We start from the raw sequence: 27,936 nt of genomic DNA on the forward strand, positions 1-27,936 counted from the left end.
TTTTTATTATATCAAACGTAAATTATTTATCTTAATATGTATAGATATTCTTCAAATATGAAAAATAGAGACCTTTATGTATATTAAAATTATAACGATCGTCTAGGATTTATCATCTTAAAAATGATTAAAAAATTTGTGAATGCCAAAAAAATTCTCAGAATTTTAACATGAAAATTCCGTTTGCGTTAATCAAACATTTACGGTATAAACAAAAGAATCCAAAGACATGTAAAATTAATCAAAATAGAGCCACTCTATCAATAAGCTAAAAAACACCAAGACTGAAAAATAGTAAAAGGATGAGTACCAGATTTTTTATATTATATTAATTTTGAAAAATTAAAACATGGAAGATTTTAAAATTAAAAAAAAGTGGTAGAATTATGCCACTGATTTGAGTGCGGTAGACGACTTTTTTTAAAAAATGTAGTAATCTACTAATCAATAAAGTAGACCTAGCAACCATGAGATGACCCAAAAAATATTTCTGTTATCTTCCTACTGATTGAATCACAATTATAAAATGAATTTTAAAAAATAAGAAAAGTTTTAAAAAAGTTATGATGACATAACATTAAATAGAGAATAAAATAAATATCTTAAATTGGAGATTTCTTTCCTATGATCTTTTTTAACTATTCAGGCAGGAATTTGAAAAAAAAATGACACCAGACTCACCCTTCATTTAAAGTTAGCGCGACGAAGCGAAGTATATAAAAATACAGCCTATTTTATATACATGCCACGAATTCGTTTCGTGTAAGAATGGTAACCCCTCATTCACAGTTGGTGCGAATTCACGGCGTGGAATATAGAAATAGAGCATATTTTGAATAACGTGAATTTGCGCTTAATGTAAATGAGGGGTCAGGGTGAAAAGTTTTAATTTCACATTATTGATATTTCGAATAATTTTTGATTTATTTGTTAATTGGTTCAAATGAAAAATATGAGCAGTAAATATATTAAACGCTCGTGATTTTCTTACTGATTGATATAATCCAAAAAATTTTTTTGTAACATGCACGGCTTGGATTTTTTAAAATTTAGAACCTCGTCCAGATTTTCAAAGTCATACTAATTTTTGCCCTTCTGAGCATGCAAGTCTCTTATATGTATTTGAGTATAATTATATATCTTGAAGTTAACTCCTGAGGTTAAAATCAATATTTATTGGATAAAAACTAGAAAATAAAATGCGTTCGATTTTAATGATGTAATTAATTATAAATATTATTTGCTTAAGACTATGTCCAAAATCTCTTTGAAAAATTCTAACTTTTAACAATTTAATAAAATTGTAATGTTAAATTGAAATATTCTAGGATTATATTTTGGACATGTTTTTATTTTTGTATTTAAAATAGCTTATTTATTTTTCATTAAGGTTTCGAAAGTTTGGGGAACAAATTTTTTGATATTAAAGTTTAAATATCATACATGTTTTCAAACATTATATTTTTATATAGATTTCATATAGAAATGAATATTAAAAAGTTGATAGCCAAAATTTTAGATATTTTATAGGGTAGGTACTAGAGGTCTGCAATGAGATGATAGCCTATCCGCCATTCTACGGGTGGCTAAATGGTTTTAAAACAATGGGCGGGTGAATTTGAAAAGTATTTTTGGCGAAAAGAATAGACCTCTATTTATTAAAAATATATTAAAATTTTATTCGGTTTAATAATTATTTATTTCTAGGTTTACCCAGGATGACCAGTTAAAAAATATATTAAAATAAAATAATAAAGGGCCAAACCAACCAATAAAATAATTTTTAGATAAAAGGGCGAGCGGGCGAAATTTAGAAAAAAACCAAGGCGGCAGAGTAGGATAAAAAAATTTTAATTGGCGGGCGGGCAGGCGTTTGGGGTAAAACCCGCCCATTGCAGACCTCTAATAGGTACCAACATGTTAAAACTCATTTCCGACAAAATAACATCTCAAATTGATCTCAGCAAATGGTTTAAAAATTGAGAAATCCCTAATTATCTCAGAAGAATTCCAGATTAACACTTATTACAGTTAAAATCACCACATGCACTAATATGATTCTTAAATATAATTAAAAAGTTTAAACATTTTTGGTTGTATTTGTTACAAAATTTATTTATATAATATAAATATGAAATGAAATATAGGATAAGATAAATGACAGTAATTCTGAGAATATGGTTTTGTCTAATTAAATATATAAATGTTAAAATATAGTTTTTTCTCTTGTTATAAATACAGGAATTAAAAATATATGATGTAATGATTCAGCATAATTTGTCATTCTAATCTCTTTTTCAACAAAACGAGTATTGAATTAAAACTATCGACCAAATTTTAAAGCATGTCATTAAAGCGGAGTATCTTTAGAAGATGGATCTGTGTCTTCAAAATCTTCCATTTGACTGCTGTGGCAAAAAGGAGCTTCTTTTTTATCTAGACCGCTCTAATAAAATATATTAAAAAGTTAGGTATGCTAAAAAAAAAGGTAATGCTGAAATATAATAATAATCAAGGTATCATGTTTTATATCTGATAACTAAGTAAGCATCAATTCCTAATTTTTCATTCTTTCAAAAAAAGTAATAAAATTTCTTATAAGATTTTTTTTCGATCAAACCGTGAAATTGGTGTAAGATTCTGTCATGGTATTGTTCTCTTGAATCTGAGTCATTTCCTTGCGACTTTTTGCAAGCCTCTCAACTTTCCTTTGCACATGATCTTTATCATAATTTTCTTTACCACCCATATGTTTCAATTTAAGCAATCCTTTAGTTTCATCCTTTTTTGCACTCTTACAATTAGTATTAAGCAATAGTTTTGTTTGACTATTCAAGGCCTTGCTAGATTGATAAGGAGATGGGCCAGTGAACAATTTTTTACGAGGGATGGTATGGGTTACAGGTGCCAAGCGCCTTTCTGGAGAATCAAGTAGCTGAATTTTTTTAGAGAATGGAGACTTTTTCTATCACGATTTAAAATTATAAATGAATTAATTCTTTTTTTTAAATTTAAAAAAAAGGGTATAAAATTATAAAAAACATAAGATTTTATTAATATTATATTATAAAAGGAATAAGTTTAAATTTTATAAGTATGAAAGGTTTCAATTGGTTAATAAATTAAGTTGGATTTAAATGTTTAGTTTAGACTTAATGAACATTAGTTTCAGTGACACTTAGGCTTTTTTTATATGGGGTAATATGGAAATTCATAAATGTATATATTTTGGGAAATTTCGATAACAGTAATTTTGTTATCTTTGTCAAGCAATTCTAATAAAACAAAAATTATGCCAAATAAATGGCGATCGTAATGAAGCCTTCTATTTCAAACAAGCCATTACGATGGCTAATCGTAAAAGTAATTGCATTGCTATTCATGGTTCCATATAGCAATGCAATATACCGATCACTTAGTTTTTTTTTTAAATTTAATTTTTGTACATTTGTTTTAAATGTAATTTTTTAAAAATTGTTTTTTTTATACGACCTGTTTTTTAATAATATAAAAATATAATAAATATCAATCTTGTAAAAAAAAATACTTCTACTAATTATAAACTTTTTTATGGTTAATTATAAAAAGCGCCAAAAAATTTTGCCAATATTATAAAAATTGTGAGAATCCATTGACATAGCAGGAAAAAAATAATTTTAATAGCTATATTATGGTTTTTTTTAATTACCAGAATTTTATAGATTCTTAAAATAATTTATTTACAAAATTAAAGTTTATCGAAATATCTAAAAAATTATAAATTTCCATATTACTCTATAAAAAATGTAATGTATTAATGTTATCGAAAGATTACTCCTATTTTATAAAGCATCGCTAGGATGGGGCAAAAAGGATGCTCAGAATACCTAAATTTAATTAAAATTATGAAACGTTTTCTTTGAGCAATAGGCCTAAAATAATTAGGGCCGTACCGATATTTTTGCCGATATTGAAATGACTAAACTATAAAAGTGTATAATACGAGATCGGCAGCTTAATTTTTTATGCATAAACATCATAAAATATCCATTATAACATCACAACTTGTTATAAAACAAAATTATTTTAAAGAAGCGCTTAGAAATTGCACGATTTAAAATTTGTTCAAAATCAGATCGGTTTTGCTGATCTAAAACATTGACTGATTTTATTTGCCGCTTACCAACCTCCTTCTTTGAAGTGTTATTAACATTCCAAGATAGTTATGTATATATTTATCAATCTTGTGCCAATTTTAAAACATATACATTTTATAACCAGGTCCATTTTAATATCGGCAAAAAATCGGCGCAGCTCTAAAAATAATAGAAGCTAGCGATGCCATTGATATGATATTATATATATTAGAAGCATTAATAAGGAAAAAAATTATAAATTAGGGAGAAAAAAAAACTTTGTTAGTTGAATTAACTAGTGGCGAAATTCCGAGATTAGTTCTATAGTTAGTGGTTAAAAACTGTTGATGGACAGTCGAAACACTGTTTTCAAATAGTTTGTTAGGTACAAAATTTTTGTCCTTAGGCGGCGCCGAAGCCGTTATGCCATGTAAATAGGCATCATTATCCATTCTCGAACAAGGAGTACTCATGCCAGATGGTTTAGACATTTTCTGTTCGGCTAACTTTTTTGATATTCTAGGATTGTTGTGTCCCTTTTTTTGGAGAGAGAGGTTAAATGGTAGATTAATGAGTTAATTTTAGTTTAATAGGATTAATATAATTTTTTTAAATAAAATATCGAAATAAAAATAAATTTAATTACCCTTAATATACGCGAGGAACGTTTTTTGTAACGATTAATAACTTGCCTATTCTGTAAATTCTTGAGACTGCTGTGCTGAAATTTGTAATTGGAAGAATTGAGATTGGTAGTAGAAAACTTTTAATTAATAAAATAAAAGGTTATGTATTGTATTGTAGGGATGTAAAAAAATAAGCTTAAATCTATCTTTGCAAAATTTTTAAAAAAATATATTTTTCACAATTCAAATTTAACAATGAGCGAATTATGAATAATTGCGATAATAAAAATTTACTATAAAATATTGGTAATTTATATTTAAAATGATTGCATTTTAAGGAAAAATTTGCAATAAAATAAGTAAATTATATTTTCAAAGATTGTAAGAAATAATTAAAATAAAATTCGGTAAAACATTAAAAAAAACAACGTCATTTTTCGCTTGTTTTTTTCGTCGAGAAAAAAGGCCCTAATTATTCACAGCAAGTCAATAAAACTAACAAGTAATTTTTTTTTTGCCACAGGAATAATAATAATGCTATAAGTTGGGATTTAATGTAATCGAAAAAGATTATAAATGTTATGAATTAACCTTTTTGATCTTGCTCATATTAGAAGTACCGAGTAAGAAGCTATTAACATAACTGCTACCGTACATATTGTTCAATCTACTACCCATTTTAGAACTACTATAGGGGGTAACTGATTTCGTACCATAAGTCATTTCTAGTTTCGTTGCTTCTTTCTTAGCTTTGATCTATTGCAAAAGTTAAACAATAAAAAAGTAAGTTATTGCAAAGTTTAATCTAATATTAATTCGGATTTACAAATTTCAAATATTTTAAAATTTCAAAAAAAACAATAAGAAATATGCTATCATTTTTTAAAAAAAAACATTGTAAGGTGTTAATGTATCAAAATGCTCATGTGTTAAAAAAATTTAAAAGAAAAAGACCATAATAAATTACTGCTTACAAAGTAATAAAAAATAAAATAACTTTTTGATATGGGTGAGAACCATAATTAAATAATATTAAAAACTGTTACTAAAAATAAACCCTATTTTCCTTTTCCTGCTCTTTGTGATAATAGTACTGAGCCCATTGTTGTTGTATGAAATCCAGGAAAGTAGTATCGTGGTACAAAAATGTTTTCGAGTGAGTTTTCCCCCATTCGTTTATGATGCTGTTTATCTGATATTCCAACTATTTGAAAGAAGAGGAAAAAGAAAACGAATAATTTAATGGTTGCATAAAATATGGCTCTTAATTTGTTATTTAGCCTGCATGTAATGTTGTTTAAATCACCTTACTTAGTCCAACTCCAAAACGTCATAATCAAATTTTATATTCTAAAAAAATTAGTCTGCTAGTCTTGAGGCTTAAAGTCTTAAGTCAATTTTTTGGACTAAAAATTGCTTAGTCAAGCCACATTGAAGTGGCCAAAGTTACGCGATCAAGCAACTCTTTAAAATGAATGAACTAGTGCATTTAAAAAAAATAGAGTCCAGTAGTATTCAATGTTACTTAAAATTATTCGATTCATTGTTTATAGACTTTGGATTAATCCAAAACTTAAATTTTTATTTAAAAAAATAGTTTAAAATTGAATCAAAAATTACTTTTGGCAATTTGATGGCTACTCTTTTGCGTTCCTTTTCTTCTTGCAACAAATTCCCTCCCCTATTTTTAAACCTGTTAATATCTTTTGCTTGATGCTATATTTTAAATATATATATTTTAGGAAAAAAAACTTAAATTAAATTTTGTTATATGGAACTTATAACGAGTGCTGTTAAAAGGCTAGATTTGAGCCGATTATTTTAAAAAGGAAAACTCAATATTTTATCTATAAAAATATTACGCAAGCCTGAAGATTTTGCTCCCAGATTATACAAAGGTTAGAATATCTATTGGCGAAATCTCGAGGCTTAGGTAATAATTTTCTGACTAAAATATTCTAAATAATTGAGTTGCCCATTTTTAAAAATCGGCTAAAATATAGCCGTTTAATAATACTACTCACAACTTATTAAATACTTTTTTTTCTTAAAAATAAATTGTTTATTCCAATTATGTATAATTTAATGAGAGTGATTCAGGATTATAAAATTAAACTATTTATTAGTTATTATAAACTACCAAAATATATATTTAATTTAAATAAATTTTTTTCTAAAGGCAATTTTTTTTAAAAAAAATGACTTCCATATGAATCATTCTATCCCAAAGATCATTTCTTTCTTGTATCAGTTCTCTAATATTGCGAGTGTCTATTGCATATTTTTTCCATTTTTGTATCTCTTGCTCGTGAAGTTCAATTAGGGTATCACAATATTCCGCTTTTATAAGACAAAATAAATATATTTGTTAATTTAGAATATCCAAATATAAAGATATATCTATTTATATGCATAAGTGAATATTCCACTACTGTCTTTATTTATGATTTAAAATTTAATGGTATTAGCTAAATAGCAATTTTTTGTCAAATGCATTGTGGCTTAAGTCTGTTACATCTGAATATTTATTATTGTAAAGGTTAAGATATATTTTAAAAGGTGACGTTATATATTTTAAAAGGACGTTATTTGTATATATTATAACTTTCCGACATGTACTATTATATTATCGAGGTTAATCAAATTGCATATTATTAGAAGTTAAATTGGATAATTATATAAATGTATATATACCAAAAGAATTACAAATAAATTTCATTATCGTTTTTTAAACTTTAATCGATTTAATATTTGGCGACAAGGAAAAAGGTCGTACGGTTTTCGGTCAAGTTAAATATTATATAGAATTATAATTTTTTTTTTGTTAAAAAATAAATAAATAAATTGATTTAGCAATTATGGATAAAAGATGAATGAGATAAATGGGCTACTGACGACTATAGACACATAAAATATCCTCAAAATTTTCTATTGATAGAGGAGCAATTGATTTCATTAGATTAAGTCGCGGCCCTACTGAATCCTTAATGAGATATATATTAGTGTTGTTAAATGGCTCGTTTTGAGCCGATTTTTTAAAACGGCTAACTCAATATTTTAGCCAGAAAAATATTGCCGAAGCCTCGAGATTTCGTTAATATATTTCTAGATCTTTGTTCCTTCTATGAGCTAAATCTTCAGGCTTGCGTGGTATTTTTCTGGATGAAATATTGAGTTAGCCATTTTTAAAAATCGGCTCAAAACGAGCCGTTTAACAACACTAATTTATATATGTATAAAGGAGCTAGCTCAGATGCGAATTTGAAGATAACGTAGAACTAAGAATTCGCGATCAATTAATCGCCGGAGAACTATGTTTACGATACCCATATACTAAAGACGAAGACCAACCGTTAAAACTTAAACAAAATTATAGAATTTATGATAATAATAAAGGGCACTAACAAAAGGAGATGCAGCCTATTTAGATTTCCATGGATTATAGAATTTTTGATATAAAGGGCACTATCAAAATGATTGATACAGCCTATTTGGATTTCCATGAATTATAGAATTTATAATAAGGATAAAGGGCACTATCAAAATGATTGATGCAGCCTATTTAGATTTCCATGGATTATAGAATTTGATAATGATAAAGGGCACTATCAAAATGATTGATGCAGCCTATTTAGATTTCCATGGATTATAGAATTTATGATATAAAGGGCACTAAATGATTGATACAGCCTATTTGGATTTCCGGGGATTATAGAATTTGACACAGCCTATTTGGATTTCCAGGGATTATAGAATTTGACTTATCGTTACCAATATATATAGAAATTAACATGATCAACAATATAATGATAATGGTAACGTGAATATTGACAAACTATATAGAGTAACCTGGAGTACTCCAATGGTAGTGGTACGTAAAACTTCAGGTGAACTACGATTATGTGGAGAATAATTCTACCAACGTTTGAAGAATTAATCGCAAAAAATAGATCTACAGGGATAACAAGCGAAAATGGAACAATAAAGATGTCGAAAAACTAGAATCGCCATCACAATCCTGGAAAAGGGAAGAAGAAAAAAATAAACGTACAAAACCGTATTAAAACATTCCGACCAACTACGAATAAGGAAAGAACCAGACGAAATCAAATCAATAATAACAATTGAACTCAAAAAGGAAAGTCTTTTTAATTCATTAGAACCAAAATCCCGGCCCCTTAAAAATCTAATTTACCCATGGTATAAAGGATAACAAAAATTACAATTGTTTAAAATTTTTAAATACTCAATACAATAATAAATCGATTTCTTTTTTTTAGAAAATGGAACGTCTTCGATACTTATTTTAAAAGGTAACGAGTAACGCCTTTTTCTTGAGTAACGGTAAAGCAAAACGTTACTTAAAATTTTTTGTTAAAAAAAATATTTTTTATTTTATTACATATTATATTTTTAAAATTTTAAAAATAATTTATACCGAATTTTTAAATCAGATCAACCACCAAAGTTTCTCATTTTAATTTTATTTATGTGTCAAGAATGTTAATCTAATTAATACCGATCAATCATGGAGCTTTAATTTTATAATTTATTTTATAAAGAAAATGATTTAATCTTGTCCCGACCCCAGTATGAAACAATTCAAATATTTAAACCTCAGTGTCTAGCAGCTCAATTCTAAAAAAATATAAGAAGGCAAAAATATAAATTTAGATAAAGATATTTGAATAAAGTCTTGCCAATAAAAAAAATTAAGGGTATTAAGTCCACACTTTGCAAGAATAGATTGTGTCTTAATTCAAATATTTAAACCTCGGTGTCGAGCAGCTCAATTCTAAAAAAATATAAGAAGGCAAAAATATAAATTTAGATAAAGATATTTGAATAAAGTCTTGCGAAAATATGATTTAATAGGTTTTTCGAAATATAGGATCATTCTTTAAACGTTTTAATAAATTCTGCCAATTAAAATTTTATTTATTAAATATAATACAACCCTCCCATCCTCTGAGCCAGTTGATGTTTTCAAAAAAAATTTAAAAAAGACTACAAATAATTTTTTTTATTGTCAATTTTCTTAAATTTTTAGTTTTTTTTATTTTTCATTCTTATTTTATATCTAACTTTTTGTGATCGCTTTAAGTCATTTTTAATCTTTATTTTACAATTTTTTGACTTTTTTCCCTTATAATTTTGAGATTTTTATTTCTCTTGGGCAGTTTTTTTATTAATATTTTTTGCATGTAAAATTATTTCATTACAAACACGAGGTATATATAGTAAGAAACAAAATTTATATTAATCATTATTAATAATGTCTCCTCTTCTACATTTTGGAATATAGGCCTCCATATTTTTAAAATAATTCTTTGCATTTTACTCAGATATTCCTCTCTCTCCATGCTCTATAAAACGAATTAATTCCTTCTGGTTATTAGGATTTTGATTTCTGACAAAATCTTCCATTGAGAAAACACATATCTGTATAGTGGTAAATATTTCATTGTATGCCCTCTCCATTCTATCGATTCCATAATTGTATGGTTATGATGAAATGGAATATTATCCAACACAAAAATCATATTCATCATATTACTTTCCTCAATTATTTAGGATTTCATTTACACAGTGGCTAAAGTGTATAGCATTGCAGGGGCCATCAAGAATCTCGAATCTGAATATTACGGCAATAGTTTGAGAGCAGCAATGTAATTCATTGTCTCTATCCCTTGGACATTTTTATTAGCCTTTTATTTATTTGTGCATATCCACATAAACCGTCTCATTGACTTTGAAAAACCTCCCTCATAGATAAAAACAACATTTTCTTTCACATAGGCTATATCCACAAATCCATTTGAATATTCTTTGCGAATTTCGATATTTGATTCTATTTTCAATAACTGAATGTAGTGATACCCTTTTAAAACTATATTTAAATCCAGAGTACCCTTAATAATTTTTTGAATTTCTACATCATATCTCTCTTTAATCATTTCACATAATATTTTTAAGCATAAAGTGCAATCCAAATTTATTCAACTTAAAATATATTCATCCTGTGCTCGATTTAAGTGCATGCATGTGAGCCTCCTTTGGACAAACTATACTTTATTCCATTTTTGAGATGGGAATTATTTTATATGTAAAATATTAATTTCCACGAATTTAAATAATATTTTCCATGACTTTCTTTATTCTTAATCATATATTTTTCATTTCAAGATTTTATAATAATAATCATAATCATATTCAATTTATTCGCGATTTAATATCAATTAAATTTTGCATCTCCATTTTATAAAAAATCACCAACTGATTATAAAAAATTACATCAAAAATCAATCTCCTATAATATATTTTTCAAAAGTCAAAAAGTAAACAAAAAAAATACCAAGTGTTTGAATATCAATTCTCGATAAAATAACTAATATATATTCTTTTTGATTGACATTTTATAATATATATATGTACAAATATATATCATAATACAAAACTACAACACGCCCACCCTTCAAAAACCCAGATACCATATAATTATCATTCTTAAGGACATTGATTATTTCCTTGTCATTTATCGAATCTTATCTTTGAATATCATCGCCTTTTACTATTAAATTGTCTTCTTTCGACATATGTATTATAATAATTAATATATTTTGTTTGTTTTATAATACATATAAATTTGGATTCAACAATCCTTTATAATTATTTTCTTTTTCTTAATGTTCAATTATAAAACAAATAATTGACTACAAACAAAATAAAAGAATACAAATAGGGATAAAAAATAATTTATAATTATCACTATTAAAATTACATATATATTTTCGTTATATCATTAAGAAAATAATATGAACCACAAAAAAAACATACTAAGACATTTCATATAACAAAAATACAAAATTACAATATATATAATATGCCGCTACAATCATATTTTTTATGTTACAAAAAAAAATATGAAGATATGCCGATAAATAAAAAAAAATATTTTAATTTATAATTATAACTATTAAAACTATAAACGATATCATCACATTGAGGACATGAACTCTGTTCCTTTGCTCTCTCAGTTATTAAAATTTTAGGCAATTTAATCGGTTGAATGATATTTATTTTAATCTCTTTTTCAATACAATTAATATTCATACCTAAATTCATCTCAGAATTTAAAGGTCTCTGAATCTCATTTATGTTTTATTTAAAATTTCCCTTGGATATATATCACTCATTTGATTACAATAATCCTTTTTATTCAGATTATTGGTTAATTTAAATTTTTTTATTTCATCGAAATGACCATAAAAATTCCCAACATTACAACTCTTTTTATTCAAGTTAAATTTCAATGTATAATCTTCATTCCCATGATGATTATCTATTTTAATATTTATATCCACAAAATTTTTAATAAAATTATATATATCAAAAAATTAATATTTTCAAAAAATAATTTATCTATTTTTATATGATTCTCTTTCAAATCATTTAGTCACTGTGACCCACTCACACTTTGAATACAATGTATAGCAATATGTCCCATTTCTTCACATTTGAAACACATTCTATCATGATCTGTATTATAATTTTCAATTTTATCCACATTTTTAATAATAGGATTTTGTATATTTCTAACCACCGGTTGTAACACTACCGAGGTTCTTTGCGGAAATCCACTTTTAAAATTGGCTTCTTTCACCATGCAATTTCTTTTTATATGTCCTACAAAACCACATCTATGACACACTATGTCATTTTTTTCACTTGGTTTTGCAGTCACATTTTCATTAGTTTTTCGTACTCTTGAATAACAATTTTTACTTATATGTCCTTTTTTTCCACAAAGTTCACAACTTTCAATCACATTATTACTTTTGATTTTTAAGTTGGAAACTTCTCTGGACAAATTTTTCATATTTTCTTTCATTTCTCTAATTTCACGTAAAATTATAGATTCGTCGATACTTTGTCTCAAAGTATTATCTGTTTTATTATTTTTCAAAATTTCTTCTGGCTTTTTACTCAAAATTTCAGAAATTTTCTCTTTAAATTCAATCACAATTGAATCTATTTTTTTTATTGATATCCTCCGATATTTCAATGTTTTGAAGAAATTTTAATACGTCACCCGTATCTAAATTTTTATCATTTTTTTTAACATTTAAATTTTTTAATTCTAACAAAATTAAATGTAAACTATTTTTTATATCTTCATTAATATCTGAAGATTTCACCAAAACTTTAGGAATTATATTTTCAGTATTTGTATTTTTTATATCACTTTCTCTATTTTTAAGAGATCTTCTTTTTATTTTCCTTATTAATTGTTTCATTATAATTAAGATTACATAAAACACAAAAAAAATTAATGCAGTAATGACATTATTGGTCATATCCACTTTATTAAAATTTGAATTAAAATTTTATTAAAATTTGAATTAAAATTTTATTAAAATTTGAATTAAAATTTTATTAAAATTTGACATTTTATTAATATTATGCTTATTATAATTATCATTAAAATAAAAAGCCATTTTTTCATTAATCCAAAATTTAAAATTTTATCTTATATATTTCTAATTTTAATCCAAAAATCCTACTATTGCGTTGTGTAATTTATAATATAAAAATAAATTTCTTACCTTTAAATATCCGGAATCCACTAATGTTTTTAGGAACCCGGTCCTAGAAAATATTTTTCTTGATTAATAACGTCTGAAATTTATTTTTTATAAAACTCTCTTGTTTTATTTTTTTCTCTAAATTTTTCAATTTTTATATTTTTCTCAAACTTATTTTTTCCCTAATAAGTGTTAACGAATCCTGGTACCACTGCACCAATATTTTATATGTAAAATATTAATTTCCACGAATTTAAATAATATTTTCCATGACTTTCTTTATTCTTAATCATATATTTTTCATTTCAAGATTTTATAATAATAATCATAATTATATTTCATAATCATATTCAATTTATTCGCGATTTAATATCAATTAAATTTTACATCTCCATTTTATAAAAAATCACCAACTGATTATCAAAAATTACATCAAAAATCAATCTCCTATAATATATTTTTCAAAAGTCAAAAAGTAAACAAAAAAAATACCAAGTGTTTGAATATCAATTCTCGATAAAATAACTAATAAATAAAATATATTCTTTTTGATTGACATTTTATAATATATATATGTACAAATATATATCATAATAATACAAAACTACAACAGGAATATTTTATATTTGTCACAGTTTTATAGCTTATTTTAAAAAATGATGCTATATTCATGATAATATCCTTTTAACGCGTCAATTATTAGAGCCAAAAAATATTAGTAAAAAAATTTAATTTGCCTAAGATAAACAAAAAGAGTGAAATTTAAAAACTAAAAATATAAGGAGAAAAAAATACTAAAAAGTCAAAAAATTGTTATGTAGGATGAAAAAAAGGAAAGAATTGAAAATAACATTAAAATAGAGAAGTGAAGAAAAATGAAAGGGAAATTAATAAATTATTTTTAAAAGCAAAAAAGAATGATCAAAAATGAGAAGAAAAAAAATTGAGAAATGATAAAGAAAAATAAAGATAAATGACTTTAAAGAGATTGCAAAAAGTTAGAAATAAAACGAGAAGGAAAAATAAAACTAAAAATTTAAGAAAATTGACAAAAAAATTTTTTTAAAAAAATAACGATTTTCCTTTTCTTTTCAGACTTTTCCATTATTGATTGACACTTTTCCTATTTTTATCGTACTTTACGCCTTTGGAACTTTTCCTTTTATGAATGGAAAATAGAATCTTAAAAATTATTTGTATAATTTTTTTTATATGGGGGAAAAATAAGGAATTTTTATGTCACGAGTAAGACGTTACTTTTTTGAATAGAGAGTAATGCGTTCCTTTTTTCAAACGTAAGGAGTTTCTTTTTTGAAGTAACGTTTACAGCACTAGTAAATATAGATCTGTTCTCTCCAAATAATTGTTCTCGTGAGAATGCAGCACTTATATTTCTTGCAAATAAATGTTTTCCAATTTTTTTCAGAAGGAAAATGACAAAAAAAGATTATGTGGTTTATAGTGGATGTTATCATGATTCATTCAAACCTCTATCAATTTGGAAGTCTCATCATTTATCAAATCATAGGCTAGCCATGGACACATGAATTAATGAACAATAATAAGAAATGAATATTAATCAACAATTCATTTGGAATTTTAATAAATTTCGAAATATTTTCTATTATAATAAGATAGTAAAAGTTTTTAACAGTAATTCAAGAATAAAATACAAGAAAAAAATTTGATAATTATAAATTTATATTTACAAAAAATTATTTTTTGAGTAAACTATGTTTCTCAATTTTAACGTTCCAAATTGTGGTCCCCTGAGGAACTTTATGAGGATTAACAAACTTAGCAAAAATTAATTTTGGTGGACTAATTACCAAAAGATTTTCAAAAACAGTCATAAATCTAGTTTTAGTAAATCTTTAGTTGGTTCAGTCCTATCTGTGAAATTCACAAAACCCTATTTATAAGGAAGGGACTCTATCACAACCTTTTATTATCGTTTAAAAATAATAATAATGCAGGTTGGGTTTCAATTCAGAATATCATTATCTAATTTATTAATTATTAAGTTCATTTCAGGTCCTTACTCTAAAATATAATTTATTAAAAATAAAACTTGAATAAAAATGAGGGAAAGATGCCTTTGCTTCCTCTTGCACATAACATTCTTCCCATAATTCTTTTAACTCCCATCTTAATTTTTCGATGTAGAGTTCAAGGTTGGAATTTAAGGTAGCTCGACATTTATCATATTCATTTTCAATCTAAAACATAAAATCAAAAATCGTTATTATTCTAACTTTTAAATTATTATTATTTAAAAAATATTGTAGGTATTAAAAAATATGGTCAAAATTTATGCCATTTATTATAATATATATTGGAGCTTTCCATAAAAGGTTTTTTTAGCTCAGCTTGCAAATTTTGTGCCCAGTCTAACTACATAAATTTGCCTAATTCTAAGCTTAGTAAAAAAAAAATTATATTTTGATCCAGCCTATAAAAAATATTTAGCACATTTAAATTAATTTTCACGTCTTTAAACCATTATCATAAAAAACTCAATATTTTCTAGGCAAAAAAAATAATTAAATAAAAGGGCAAAACAAGATACATTTTGAAATTTCATGATTAACTATTTTGTTTTTTTTCCCCCAAAAATTAATCATCTTATTTAAAATATGAGCAATGTTTATGGCTGAATGTAACTTAATATTTCTTTCAAAATTTAAATAATACAAATTAAACTGAGAATATAAGTTTTTTTGAAAATATTGGTTCTGATCCAATATATGATATTGGCATAGCCCTAATAGTGCAACCAAATTGAGTGTGTGTTTCATAATACAAAATGCACACATACATTTCAGATGGTGTGCAAATTGAAAATAATTTATAACAAGCTGGTTTGCTCTTTTTCAAAAACTCTCAATTAAGTTGCACTTTAATTATCAGAGATCTGCAGGCCCGGCCCTAAGCCCAGCAAGGGTACCAGAGCCGGGGCGCATTTTAAATTTTTAAAATATACCTGGGACAGGCCAAGCCTGAAAAATTTTTTTTTAAAATACCCGGGCTGGGCTGTATTTTTTTAAAAATTTATACAACATGAATTATTATATTTGTCAATTAGATATGGTTATAATGATTATATATAGTTATGATTAATATAATGTTGAGTGAAAGTTGACACTAGCTAACACTCATAGTATCTATTACATAATATAATTATAGTTTTCCTGCCATGAAAATAGATATGCAAAGGATTAAATAGATTATTATATAATATATGTTATATTTTTTATTAATTAAAATTTTTTTTTTTATAAATACAATTAATATAGTATATTCTCAAAATATTAGTTATACAAATTTTTTATAGAATCTTTGTAATATACTAAATATCTGTTTAGAATAAAAATAAATAAAATATGTAGTAGTGTTGTTAAACGGCTCGTTTTGAGCCAATTTTTAAAACCGGCTAACTCAGTTTTTTATCCAGAAAAATATTATGCAAGTCTGAAAATCTTGCTCATAGAAGGAGCAAAGGTCTTGACATATAGTATCGAAATTTTGAGGCTTAGTCAATATTTTTCTGGCCAAAATATTGAGTTAGGCATTTTTAATAATCGGCTCAAAACGAGCCATTTAACATTAGCCAAATAATATGCTGGCTTATTAAATAATAATACTCACCGAAAAATATGATAAAATACCAAATAGATAAATTTTTTGTATATACCAGGTTGAATATAATTTTAAAAAATTCTGAGCCAGGCCTGTTTTTTTTAAATCCTGGCTGGGCCAGGCCCCCCAATTTTTTAATCCTGGTCAGGCCGTGCAAATGGTACCTCTGCAGGTCTCTGATAATTATATAAATTTGAAAACATCAGTATAAGTTAGAAAATTAATATTTTAATAAATAAAACATTAAAATTCAAAAATAACCTCTTTGTAAGTTGTTAGTTTGATATTATTATATTTGGCTAAAAAAATGTTTTGATGATTGGCACTAATGTCCAATCTCTGCCATAATTCTTTTAATTTTTCAACTATTGTAGATAATTTTGTTTCTCTTTCAATTTTTTGAAATTTTAGCTATAATATATTCTTTTAGATATATAAGTTTAATTTGTTACATTTTCTAGAATATCATTCAAATCTTTAATATTTGCTAAGCTTAATATAAAATTTTCAACTTCCACATCTTTGATTTGCTTTTCTAATGGATCACTTGGTGAATATTCCAAAATTTTATACAATTCAAGAATGGATTGTTTTAAAATATTAAATGTAGAAATGCGTGTACTCTAAATATAAAAATATAATATAAAATTATTATAATATAAGATTAACTTTCTCATCTTCCATTTTTTTAATAAAAATTTTAAATTCTTGCAATTCTTCTTTTGTAGGAATCTCGTGAACTAATTTATGTGGCTTAATATCCATACATTTACATAATTTTTCTTCATGTTTTTTCAATTCAATAACCTCTTCTAATCTTGTAGCTTTTTCTGTGCACAATTTTTCAAATTTTAAAGATAAATTATCATTCATTTCTATAAGATTAAGATTGCATTCAAGCTAAAATATAAGTTGTTGATGATAATATTAATAAATAAACTAATAACTTTAAATGGCTCATGCCCTAATAAAAGACAGAGCTTTGAGATCTTTTTAGTTAACTCTTGAGATTTATTTTTGTAGTGCTCTTTCAACTGTCCTTCTTCTACGATCATTCGATCTAGTATGACTTTAAAATGCTTGAAAACCTGAGATGATCGATCTTCTATCACACCTTCTTCAAATCCAATTTCTTGCCAAACCGCATATAATTTAAGAAGAGAACTTTCGACATAATTCAGTAAATTGTTTTCTGAGACTCTACTAAATAAATTTTATATAGTCTATTTTTATTTTATTACTTGCTCATTTTAACAGTACAAGTTATTTCAAAAAAATAGAATTTTATGATTGGTTCTTAAAACATTTGTGTTATTATATATTCACGGGGAATGGCAAATATACATATAAAAATAACATAAAATGGTTTATTTTTATATAATAGAGAGTTGTGATATGATTCATTGATTGTATAAAGTATAAATAAAAATTTTAAATATTTTAAAGGCACAAAATGTTTATAAATCACATTTAATTTTGTTTACTTTACTTATTTTATTCTAGTTCTTATCTCCAATATGAGTCAAAATCGGATAATTACGAAGCTTTGGGACTAATAAAAAATTATTTATTCACATTTATCCGTTTACAATTTTAAGATTGAATATAATTTTTTAGCCAATTTTATGCTATTATTAATAATATTTTATTAATATATATTATAAGTATTGAAGGAAGCTATCAAATTTGGCACTTTTAATGTACACATATTACGTTTATTAAATAAATTCAAAATTATTATAAATATTTTTTATTATGGATACTAAAAAATAATTAATTTTTGTTAAAATAAAATAAAATAAATTTAAATAATAATTATAATTATAATAAATTATAAAAATATAATATAAAATTAATCTTAAAAAAAAATTACAATATTAATTAAAATAAATTATAATATTAATTAAAATAATATATAATAATATTCGAATGACCTTTTATAAGGGGCGTCGCTAGCCCTTACAATCTCAGGAGGCTCAACTAAAAAAAATTTTATGGGGGCTTCGCCCCCCATACTTCCGCTTTTACCCGACATTCGGCCGGGTTTTATATTGATGTATTATACTTTTTACAATTTGCTATAACTATGAACAATTATTCTGATTTTCATATTTTGTCATTTTTTATATTATGTATACAAAATAAACTGGCATATAAAAAACGACATAATGCAATAATATAATTCTTAGCAACTTACATTGACAAGAGGTTATCAAACTAGTATAGCTCTCTGTTACCATTTTAGAAAATGTTTTATAGAATGGACTAATAAGGAAAAATTTATTGGCCTAAACCCAATCAACAATTTTTGAAGGAGAAAGTATAAACGACCAATCCAAATCATAAAACTATATGGTGGTTAGAGCTTCCTCATAGATGACATGATGGAAGCTAGATAAGCAATCGAGAAAATGTGAGGTATTAAATTTCTAAAAGATTATCTTCCATTTTAAATGATATATAAACCACTACACAGTTGACCATTATTGTTTATCTAAAATATGCAATTATATGCTCTCAGCCGTATAGTAATAATCTCAAATTACATAGCAACACAAATAATAGATGCTGGTTAATTTGCAGTAATAGCCATGACACTCACGATGTAAACTAATATCAGAATTTATTATGTTGTATGTTGGAATTGATAAAATAATGTTGCATTATTCTAATTACAATATAAATTTTATTTTTTGTTATAATCTAATTTTATTTTATAAACGGCGTAACCTTACTTTTTTAATATTATTTTACTTTTTTGTATTTCGTTTATATTCTAATTTATATTTTAGAAAATGTATTTATACCTTAAGAAAAGAAAAAGAAGTTAGTTAATAAAATATATTTTTACTGACTCGAACCTCGCGCCATATCGTCACCATCCTTATTCTTTTCAAATAAAAACACTAAAAATCTTTGGAAGGAATAATTATACAAATATATTGAAGCCTGGAGTTATTTATACGGCAATGCCATATTAGAAATGAAACGTTTTCTAACTATAAAATAAGGACCAGAATAATATGATGAAACAATTAAGATTTTATAAATTGTCGCACCACCTTGGTATATTATATCTTAAAATAATAGTAGTTTGTAATAATATCAAAAATATACTTGTATTAAAAATTTAACTCAAGACTGTTTTTCGAAAATGAAATAAATAGCTTTCCTAAAAACACGTAAAAAAAGAGAAGAAAAGATATCAAATTTATTATATCTATTGCAGGATGAATAATAAAATGTTTAATTTTTAAATTTATATTCCAAAATAATATTATATAAAGTAGAAATTTTGTATATATGGTAACACAATATAATTCTTCATTGAAATTTATTAATTTGAAATAATTTATAAAGAATGTTTAAATAGGTCTTCTACAATGACTTCTAGCCTTCTTATATAATTCCTGGTTTCAAATTAGCATATGCATAAAGATGTCATATCCATTTATAGCAGTGCTTTTGTTACAGATTCGGGTAACTTTTATAACATCGTTCAGGTAATCATTTTCTGCACTATAATGCCTTTCTAGAAAACTAACAAAATCTTATTATTCATAAAAAAATTAACTTTCTAAGATCGGCGCCCTCCCTTTTATTGTAAATTGTGTGAAATTAATATCTTGTCTTTTTCTAAATCTCTGCAGAATTTAAAACTACCTCTCTAAATGTTTTGCTGTAAATGCTATCGTTTTCTAACATAACAAGGCCATTCAGGCTACAATTTGTGCTCCATATCGATGCAAGCCTAAACTGCCTCTGTTTTCGGAAAGCTAATTTACTTAGTTGCTGTGATGGTGGTTTATTTGTAAGACATTGTCATCTTTTCGACTCCATAAATTAATTTTAATGATAACAATTTAAGCATTTTAGGTTTAGTGTAAATTCTAAAATATTTTTTTTAAAATTATTTAGTGCTAATCTCCAATTCAAAAATCACCCATTTATCAGATAAAAATAACGTTGTTAACAGAGAAATTTGTCTTAAATTTTTTTGCATTTGACCGATATTTAGCAATTAACCGTTATTTAGCAATTAACCGATTTGTATTTAAAAATATATTTTAACATTATGCCATTGTAGATTTTAACAAAATGCGTTTTTTCGCGCAAGCGATTTTGACTATTATCTTAACGTATTTTAAACATCTACAATAAAAAATTTTCTCTCTATACATAAAATAAATATTAAAAATTTGTGTTACTAGTTATAGACAATTTTTTTTTATCTATATTTTTATAACTTATCCTCAATGACAATTCAATGTGAATTATATAATATCATTACAAATTAATATATGTTGAATTTAGCATTTATATTAAAGTTGAATGTGATCATAAACAATAATAATAATAATTACTCCCGCCATTAACGGATTCAATATCTTTCTATAAGGGGCGCTGCTAGTCTTTTGCAAAAGGATGCAAAAAAGGAGTTAATTTATTTTAAAACTAGCGTCTATAATTTTTTTTACCTCTATATATAATTTATGGGTGGTTTTGTTCCCATATTTATATTTGCCGTTTATACCCGGCCTTCGACAGGATTATACCATACATTTATATATTCTTTCCAATAGCATCATTTGGAATGGGGCGCTAAGGCTCGAGCCCCCTGAAAAAAAGTCACCTCAAAATTTTGAATTTTTTTATACGACTAAAAAAAAAGTAAATTTAAAAAAGGTAATTTTAAATAATGTTAGCTAAAATTTAAAAATAACTTTAAAATTTTTTTTGAGCACCCTGAGATTGTAATGGCGAATGACGTCCCTGCTTCGTTCTACCATATTCAGTTATAAAAACAGGAATTTGCTAATTAAAACAATATCTTACATGTACGCAAAATCTAATTAAAATGTCCCCCCCCCTTATAACAAAAAAAATTCCAATCTAAAGTTTTCATTTTTTAGATTTTCTTGTCATAAAAGATAGAAAAATATTTTTACAAAGTTTATCTTTTGGTTTTGCATTTTTTTTTTCAAATTTAAAATGATACAAGTGTAAAATAAACACAACTATTTATATACTCAAAAATCAATACAAAAATAAATGTTCTATTGAATTTCAGTATTTTTTTATATACTTTTATGCGAATCTGCTACCATTCATTTTTTCTCAAGGCGTAGAAGGAAATTGTAATAATAAAATGATTTAATGCTAAAAGAGAAATAATATTTATTTAAAATAAGCGCTAAAATTTTGCATGAAAGCCATTTAAATATAATGCATTTGTTTAAATGAGTGATAAGCTAATTATTAAAAAATGAAGTGCAAATTTAAGAAAAATGTGGTGCTAATCAATAATATGGCATCCTTACCGTATAAATAACGTAAGGCTTCAATACATTTGCATAATTATTTCTTCTAAAGATTTTTAATATTTATGTTTTATTAATTTATCTAACATAATAAATTCTGATGTGAATTTTTATCGTGAGTGTCATGACTATGACTGAAAATTAATCAGTCTATTATTTGTATGGGTATATAATTTAAGATTATTAGTCCTGCTGCTGAGAGCATTTGATTGCATAATTTAGATAAGCAATAACAGCCAACTGTCTAATCATTTATATATTATTAAAAATGGAAGATAATTTTTTATAAATTTAATATCTCACAATAATTTTATCGATTACTTATTTAGCTTCCATAATGTCATCTAAGAGGACGCTCTAACTACCATATAGTTTTATGATTTGGGCTAGTCGTTTATATTCTCTTCTTCAAGTATTATTGATTTGGTTAGGTCTACAAATTTTCCTTATTAGTCCACTATATAAAACATTATAAAATCATAGCACAACGTTATATTCGTTTCATGACCTTTTGTCAATGTAGGTTGCTAAGGATTATAATGCCCTGTATGGTTTTTAAAAACCATTATCAAATGAGGCAGTGTATGAATTAATTAACCTTTTTTATCACTTGTAATTCTTTAGTTTTTTTTAGTGTTGTAAACGAACGCGTTCAAAATGAACGCGTTCGTGAACGAAGTTCGTTTTTTTGAGAAAAGGTGATGAACGGCGTTCCTTTTTTTTTGACGAACTTTGAACGTGAACGCGTTCCTTTTCTTTGATGAACGCGTTCAATTTTACGTTCGTTCAATTTTATAAACACTTTTTATTTTTATTTATTTGAAAAATTAATATTAATCCGCATTTTTTAACAAAAAAGTCTTATATTTTTATTTATTTGAAAAATTAATATTTAATCCAATTTTTTAACAAAAAAGTCTTATAATTTTTAATCAGCTGTTTTTACTTTTTCCTCTTTCATATTGCAATTAACGTACCATAACGTGCTACTGCTAGAGAAGATAAGATTAAAGTTTATTAATTTGAATATTTTATATTTTAATTTAATAGATTAGCATTTGCATGGATATAAATATTTCATCATCAGATTCTGAAAATCAAAATTAAATATTAGATGAATTAGAATTACCATGGCCCAAATATCAAAAATATTTTACTGTTTTAAAATCAAAAGGTAATTCAATAGTTACCAAATGTAAAATGTGTCCAAAAAGTATTATATCAGTGTCAACATCTTCAAGCTCCAATTTAAAAAGACATCTGATTGTAACATTAATTATTTTATTTTATATTATATAATATGTACAACTATATAGCCAGTTAATAATTTATTTTAATTGTTCTAAGTAAAAATAATTACACAATATATATATATATAGTTAATTATAATAAGGCATTTTAATATTAGTATTTAAGAAAAAAAATTTATAAATTTATTTTTTTATCGCTCTATTATATTGTATTTATAATTATATTATCAAAATAAAACTATTATTTTTTTATCATGGCTAATATATTGTGTTGAAAAATATAAGGCATTTATTTATATTAAATTTTAAAAAAAAAATTTATAATATTTTGAACGCATGAACGCGTTCATGAACTTGAACGCGTTCCTTTTTTTGAATTTGAACGTGAACGCGTTCGATTTTTGTCAATGAACGTTGAACGCGAACGCGTTCAATTTTTTTAAAAATGTTTACAGCACTAGTTTTTTTTATACCCGCAATCGAAAATATTTAATTTTGCAATAAATGGATAAATATTTGTATTAAAGGATATTATCTTTAGAAATGTCTTGTATTGTTTTACTTTATTTGTATGCGTAATAAATGACAAACTATGAAATTCAGAATAATTGTACAGACTTTGCAAATTTTAATTAGATAAGTATAATATATTAATATAAAACCGGGCCAAAGGCCCAAATAGGGGTTATGGGGTAAGAAGCCCACCCCCCATCCAATTTTTTTTAGTCGAGCCCACCGAGATTGTAAAGGCTAGTGACGCCCCTGCCAGTTTTTACACCAAATTCCTTATACTAAATTATGGTTAAGGTCAGTGCGAGTAAAAGAGTCATCTCATCTCTAAATAGTATTAAAATATTTTATCCTTGAATAAAAAATATTAAAATATATTGGATTTTTAAAATGATTCTTAACATTTTTCTCGATTTTTCTGTATATTTACTAATTTTATAAGCGAATTTTTAATTATATAAATATAACGAGTTTAAACCTGGACCAAAAAGGGTCCTTAACAAGACCATAAATCCTCTCAGTAAAATTCAGGGTGGAGGTGGGGGCTATTTTTTTAAGATTATTGAACCCTGTCGATTCTTATTAGTTCAGGTAAATTTTACATATTTCTAAAACTATTATTTATTTCAATTATTACTCGTATATATTATTATTTAGTCATTTCATTTTTATGAAATATATTTATGTTATGGATATGTTTTTATTTTTTAATTCTAATATTTAATTTAAATGTTTATTCTTAATTTATTCATAGTGAAATATGGAGTAAAATTTATATTACAAATTAGATATTACATTATCTATCTTGCATTAATAATAGCTATTATATAGAGATAAATAGCAGGGACCCGAACCGTTATTTATAACGGTTCAGTTTGGTTACGGTTCTTAAGAAGAAATTTATATAGGTTCGGTTCAGCTAATTATAAAGATTTATAAAGATTTATAAAGGTTCATTACGGTTAGAAATTTTTTTTTATTGAAGCAAGTCTATCTTCTAATTTATTTTTATTATAAGCATCTATGAATTATATATAAAATTAAAAATAACTCATTTTTAAATATATTATTTGAACGTATAATATTTTCTAATATAAATGGATTCCTTTTTGTTCCTTGTGACGATAACACAAACCTTTCTACAGAAACTTGTGTTGCAGGAACCTCCAGTACTATAAGAGCAAGTTTATATAATTCTTGATATTCAAATTATTTCCATTTTTAAATGTAAAAACTGAACCGGTTATTTTTTATAAAGGTTCTTTTTACTCCTTCAAAGAATATTTATATCAGTTCGGTTACGGTTATGGTTCAGATATTTATAACGGTTTATAATGGTTTAACGGTACGGTTCATTCCGGGTCCCTGATAAATAGTCACTGCCCCTATTTAAGTAGACATCGCATAGCATAAACGTAGCCAATTTCTGAAATTTGCTTTTCTTCGTAAATATCATTTTGAGGGAATAAAATTATGAATTATCCTCTTACACTCCCCCCCCCTTCCCAAAATATGTATAAATTATGCCAATATTTCACTAAATAATTATTCAAAAGAATATGAGTTGATAATATAAATAAAAGGCTAAATAACCAAAATTATTTTTAAAATACCTGACCCGGCCAAAATCCGGAAATTGGGGTAAAGCTCTTCAATAAAATTTGAAATAAATCAAGGATTCAAACCGTAACGAATATCGGTTTAGGTTCAGAAAAAATAACGGTTCATGGTTCAGGTTCGGTTCGCAAAAAAGTAATAATATTGGTTCGGTTCGAACATTTAAAAACCGGTTTAAATTTGTTATAATTATAAAAGGAAAATTATTTAAATTTTATCACTATTCTCAAAAAACAAAATTAAGCGGTATACAATTAAAATATTTTCAAAATTGTTTTCGGTCAAATTATATTCATAAGGAGAAAGAATAAATTTTAGGGCTATAATGTTTAGTTGGCACCGTAAAATAGTAATATTGAAAATATCTTAAAATGAATACTGTACTTTTTAGTCAAAACTGATTATTAATAATCTTTAAAAGAATTAAAATATCAAAATGTTCAAAATGATCCTCACATTACTAACTATATACACGCTCAAAGAACAAAGAATATATAGAATTTCTTTCCGCCCAAAAGGAATCTACAATATATTCAGGTTTATTGCAATAAAATACAAAACAATTTAAATCTATGAATCTTATACCTACAATATTATTTCCCTAAAGGAAATATGCCAAACAAACTTAATAAGTTTTGAAATTACCGATCTCCAAGTATTTTCGTTTATTTTATATTATAATATATTATTTTGTTATTTTATATTTTTACAAATTAAAATTATTTAAAATACTTTAAAAACTAAGCTACTTGATCCAAGATTTTAAAAATCTATTACCCAAAAGCAAAAATAACGTCAGTTTTTACTTTTTGGCAGCTCTATTAATATAGGGTGAGATATTATATTTATTGTCAAAATTAGAATATTAAATACAATACAATTGGTAATATAAACAATAATTTGTTTTAAAAAAGGGTTGAATATGTCAAGAATTATTGCATAAACAAAATTATTATTTTGATTTTTGGATACACTTAGTAATATGGGTCCATGAAAACGTCTCTTTTAGCTTTAAGAGTATTAAAGCCTTCTAGGCAGCACATCGAAAAATGCCTGGCAGTAGTGTTATTAAATGGCTCGATTTGAGCCTATTAAAAAAAACGGCTAACTCAATATTTTAGCCAGAAAAATATTACGCTAACCTGACGATTTTGCTCATAGATCGCACAGGTTTGGACATATATTAATGAAATCTAGAGGACAAACAATATTTTTCTGGCTAAAATATTGTTTAGTCGTTTTTAAAAATCGGCTAAAATCGAGCCATCTAACAACATTACCTTGTAGTGCTTAGATTTTTCTCAACCATTTTAGATTTATCAGGATGTAATGCCTTATGTGCCTTGCGTACCACATTATTGCGAATACTCTCAAATTTCAATATTAACTTAGACACGTGGCCAAAAGCTACTCTTATCCATTCGGTAAGGCCCATCTTTATATTTCTTTGCAAAATAGTATCGTTTCTTCTTTGGTTAATTGCTAATAGAGATTTTTTTTTCTTAGCTTATCAATATCATTAAACCAAAAAGTACAGTTACGGTATAAAATCACTTTATAAAACTTAAGGTCCAAACCATGAATCATTCTATTGCAGGTAGAGATAGATTAAGTCTTTTTTTGTATCAACACTTAATTTTTGAGTTAAATAAGATTGTGTAGAAAACAAGATTTGTATCTAAAAATAAAATAGAAGAAAATTAAAATTAAATACAAATTCTAATTTCTTTATTAAATTATATATAAATTAATCAATTATAAATTAACATAAAAAGAAAAATTAACAAAAATTAAAAGAAAAATAAAATTAATATAAGAAAAAGTAAAAGTAAATAAAAATAAGAAATAAGTGAAAAAATAAAAAGTGCGTTCTTCCAAAAAAATGAAAGAAAAACCACGCATAATTATATAAAAAATTACATATATATCTTTCTTTTTTCATAACAAACACTCATTTACATGGTGTTTAAACAACAAACTTAAATAATCTTGAACTTTATCTAATCTGAATAAATCTTTTTTATTCATTTTTCTTTAACTCATTTGAATATCACAACAGATTGGATCCGTGATTTTCTCTGATAATTTGTTGCAAACTGAATTTATCCCTAAATGTTGGCACATTTTGACGCCTTAGCAGATTTGAAGTAATGAATTAGTTTATTAATATTATTTCTGATAGTTTCTATACCTTTATGAAGTTTTTTGGCTTCTGAATTATTCATTTCTTCTCCATATAAATTCGAGAATTTCCTCCTGGATAATTCGTTCAT

General features: G+C 25.2%; 1 protein-coding gene across 1 annotated transcript; it reads right to left on the reverse strand.

The window, feature by feature from the left end:
• Window positions 1-2,229: 2,229 nt before the first annotated feature.
• Window positions 2,230-27,936, reverse strand: LOC135926983 (protein regulator of cytokinesis 1-like). Its single transcript, XM_065462916.1, has 15 exons — window positions 27,855-27,936; window positions 26,944-27,145; window positions 17,913-18,168; window positions 17,635-17,865; window positions 17,418-17,588; window positions 17,227-17,376; window positions 15,398-15,545; window positions 6,945-7,081; window positions 6,362-6,457; window positions 5,799-5,945; window positions 5,333-5,497; window positions 4,762-4,878; window positions 4,394-4,651; window positions 2,621-2,965; window positions 2,230-2,446 (listed from the first exon to the last, which is right to left on the reverse strand). Exons 1-15 carry the CDS (start codon window positions 27,934-27,936, stop codon window positions 2,351-2,353), a joined length of 2,601 nt encoding a protein of 866 aa, XP_065318988.1. The 3' UTR covers window positions 2,230-2,350.

This window comes from Gordionus sp. m RMFG-2023, chromosome 3, assembly GCF_954871325.1.
Source record: "Gordionus sp. m RMFG-2023 chromosome 3, tfGorSpeb1-WG-v2, whole genome shotgun sequence".
NCBI lineage: Eukaryota > Metazoa > Nematomorpha > Gordioida > Chordodea > Parachordodidae > Gordionus > Gordionus sp. m RMFG-2023.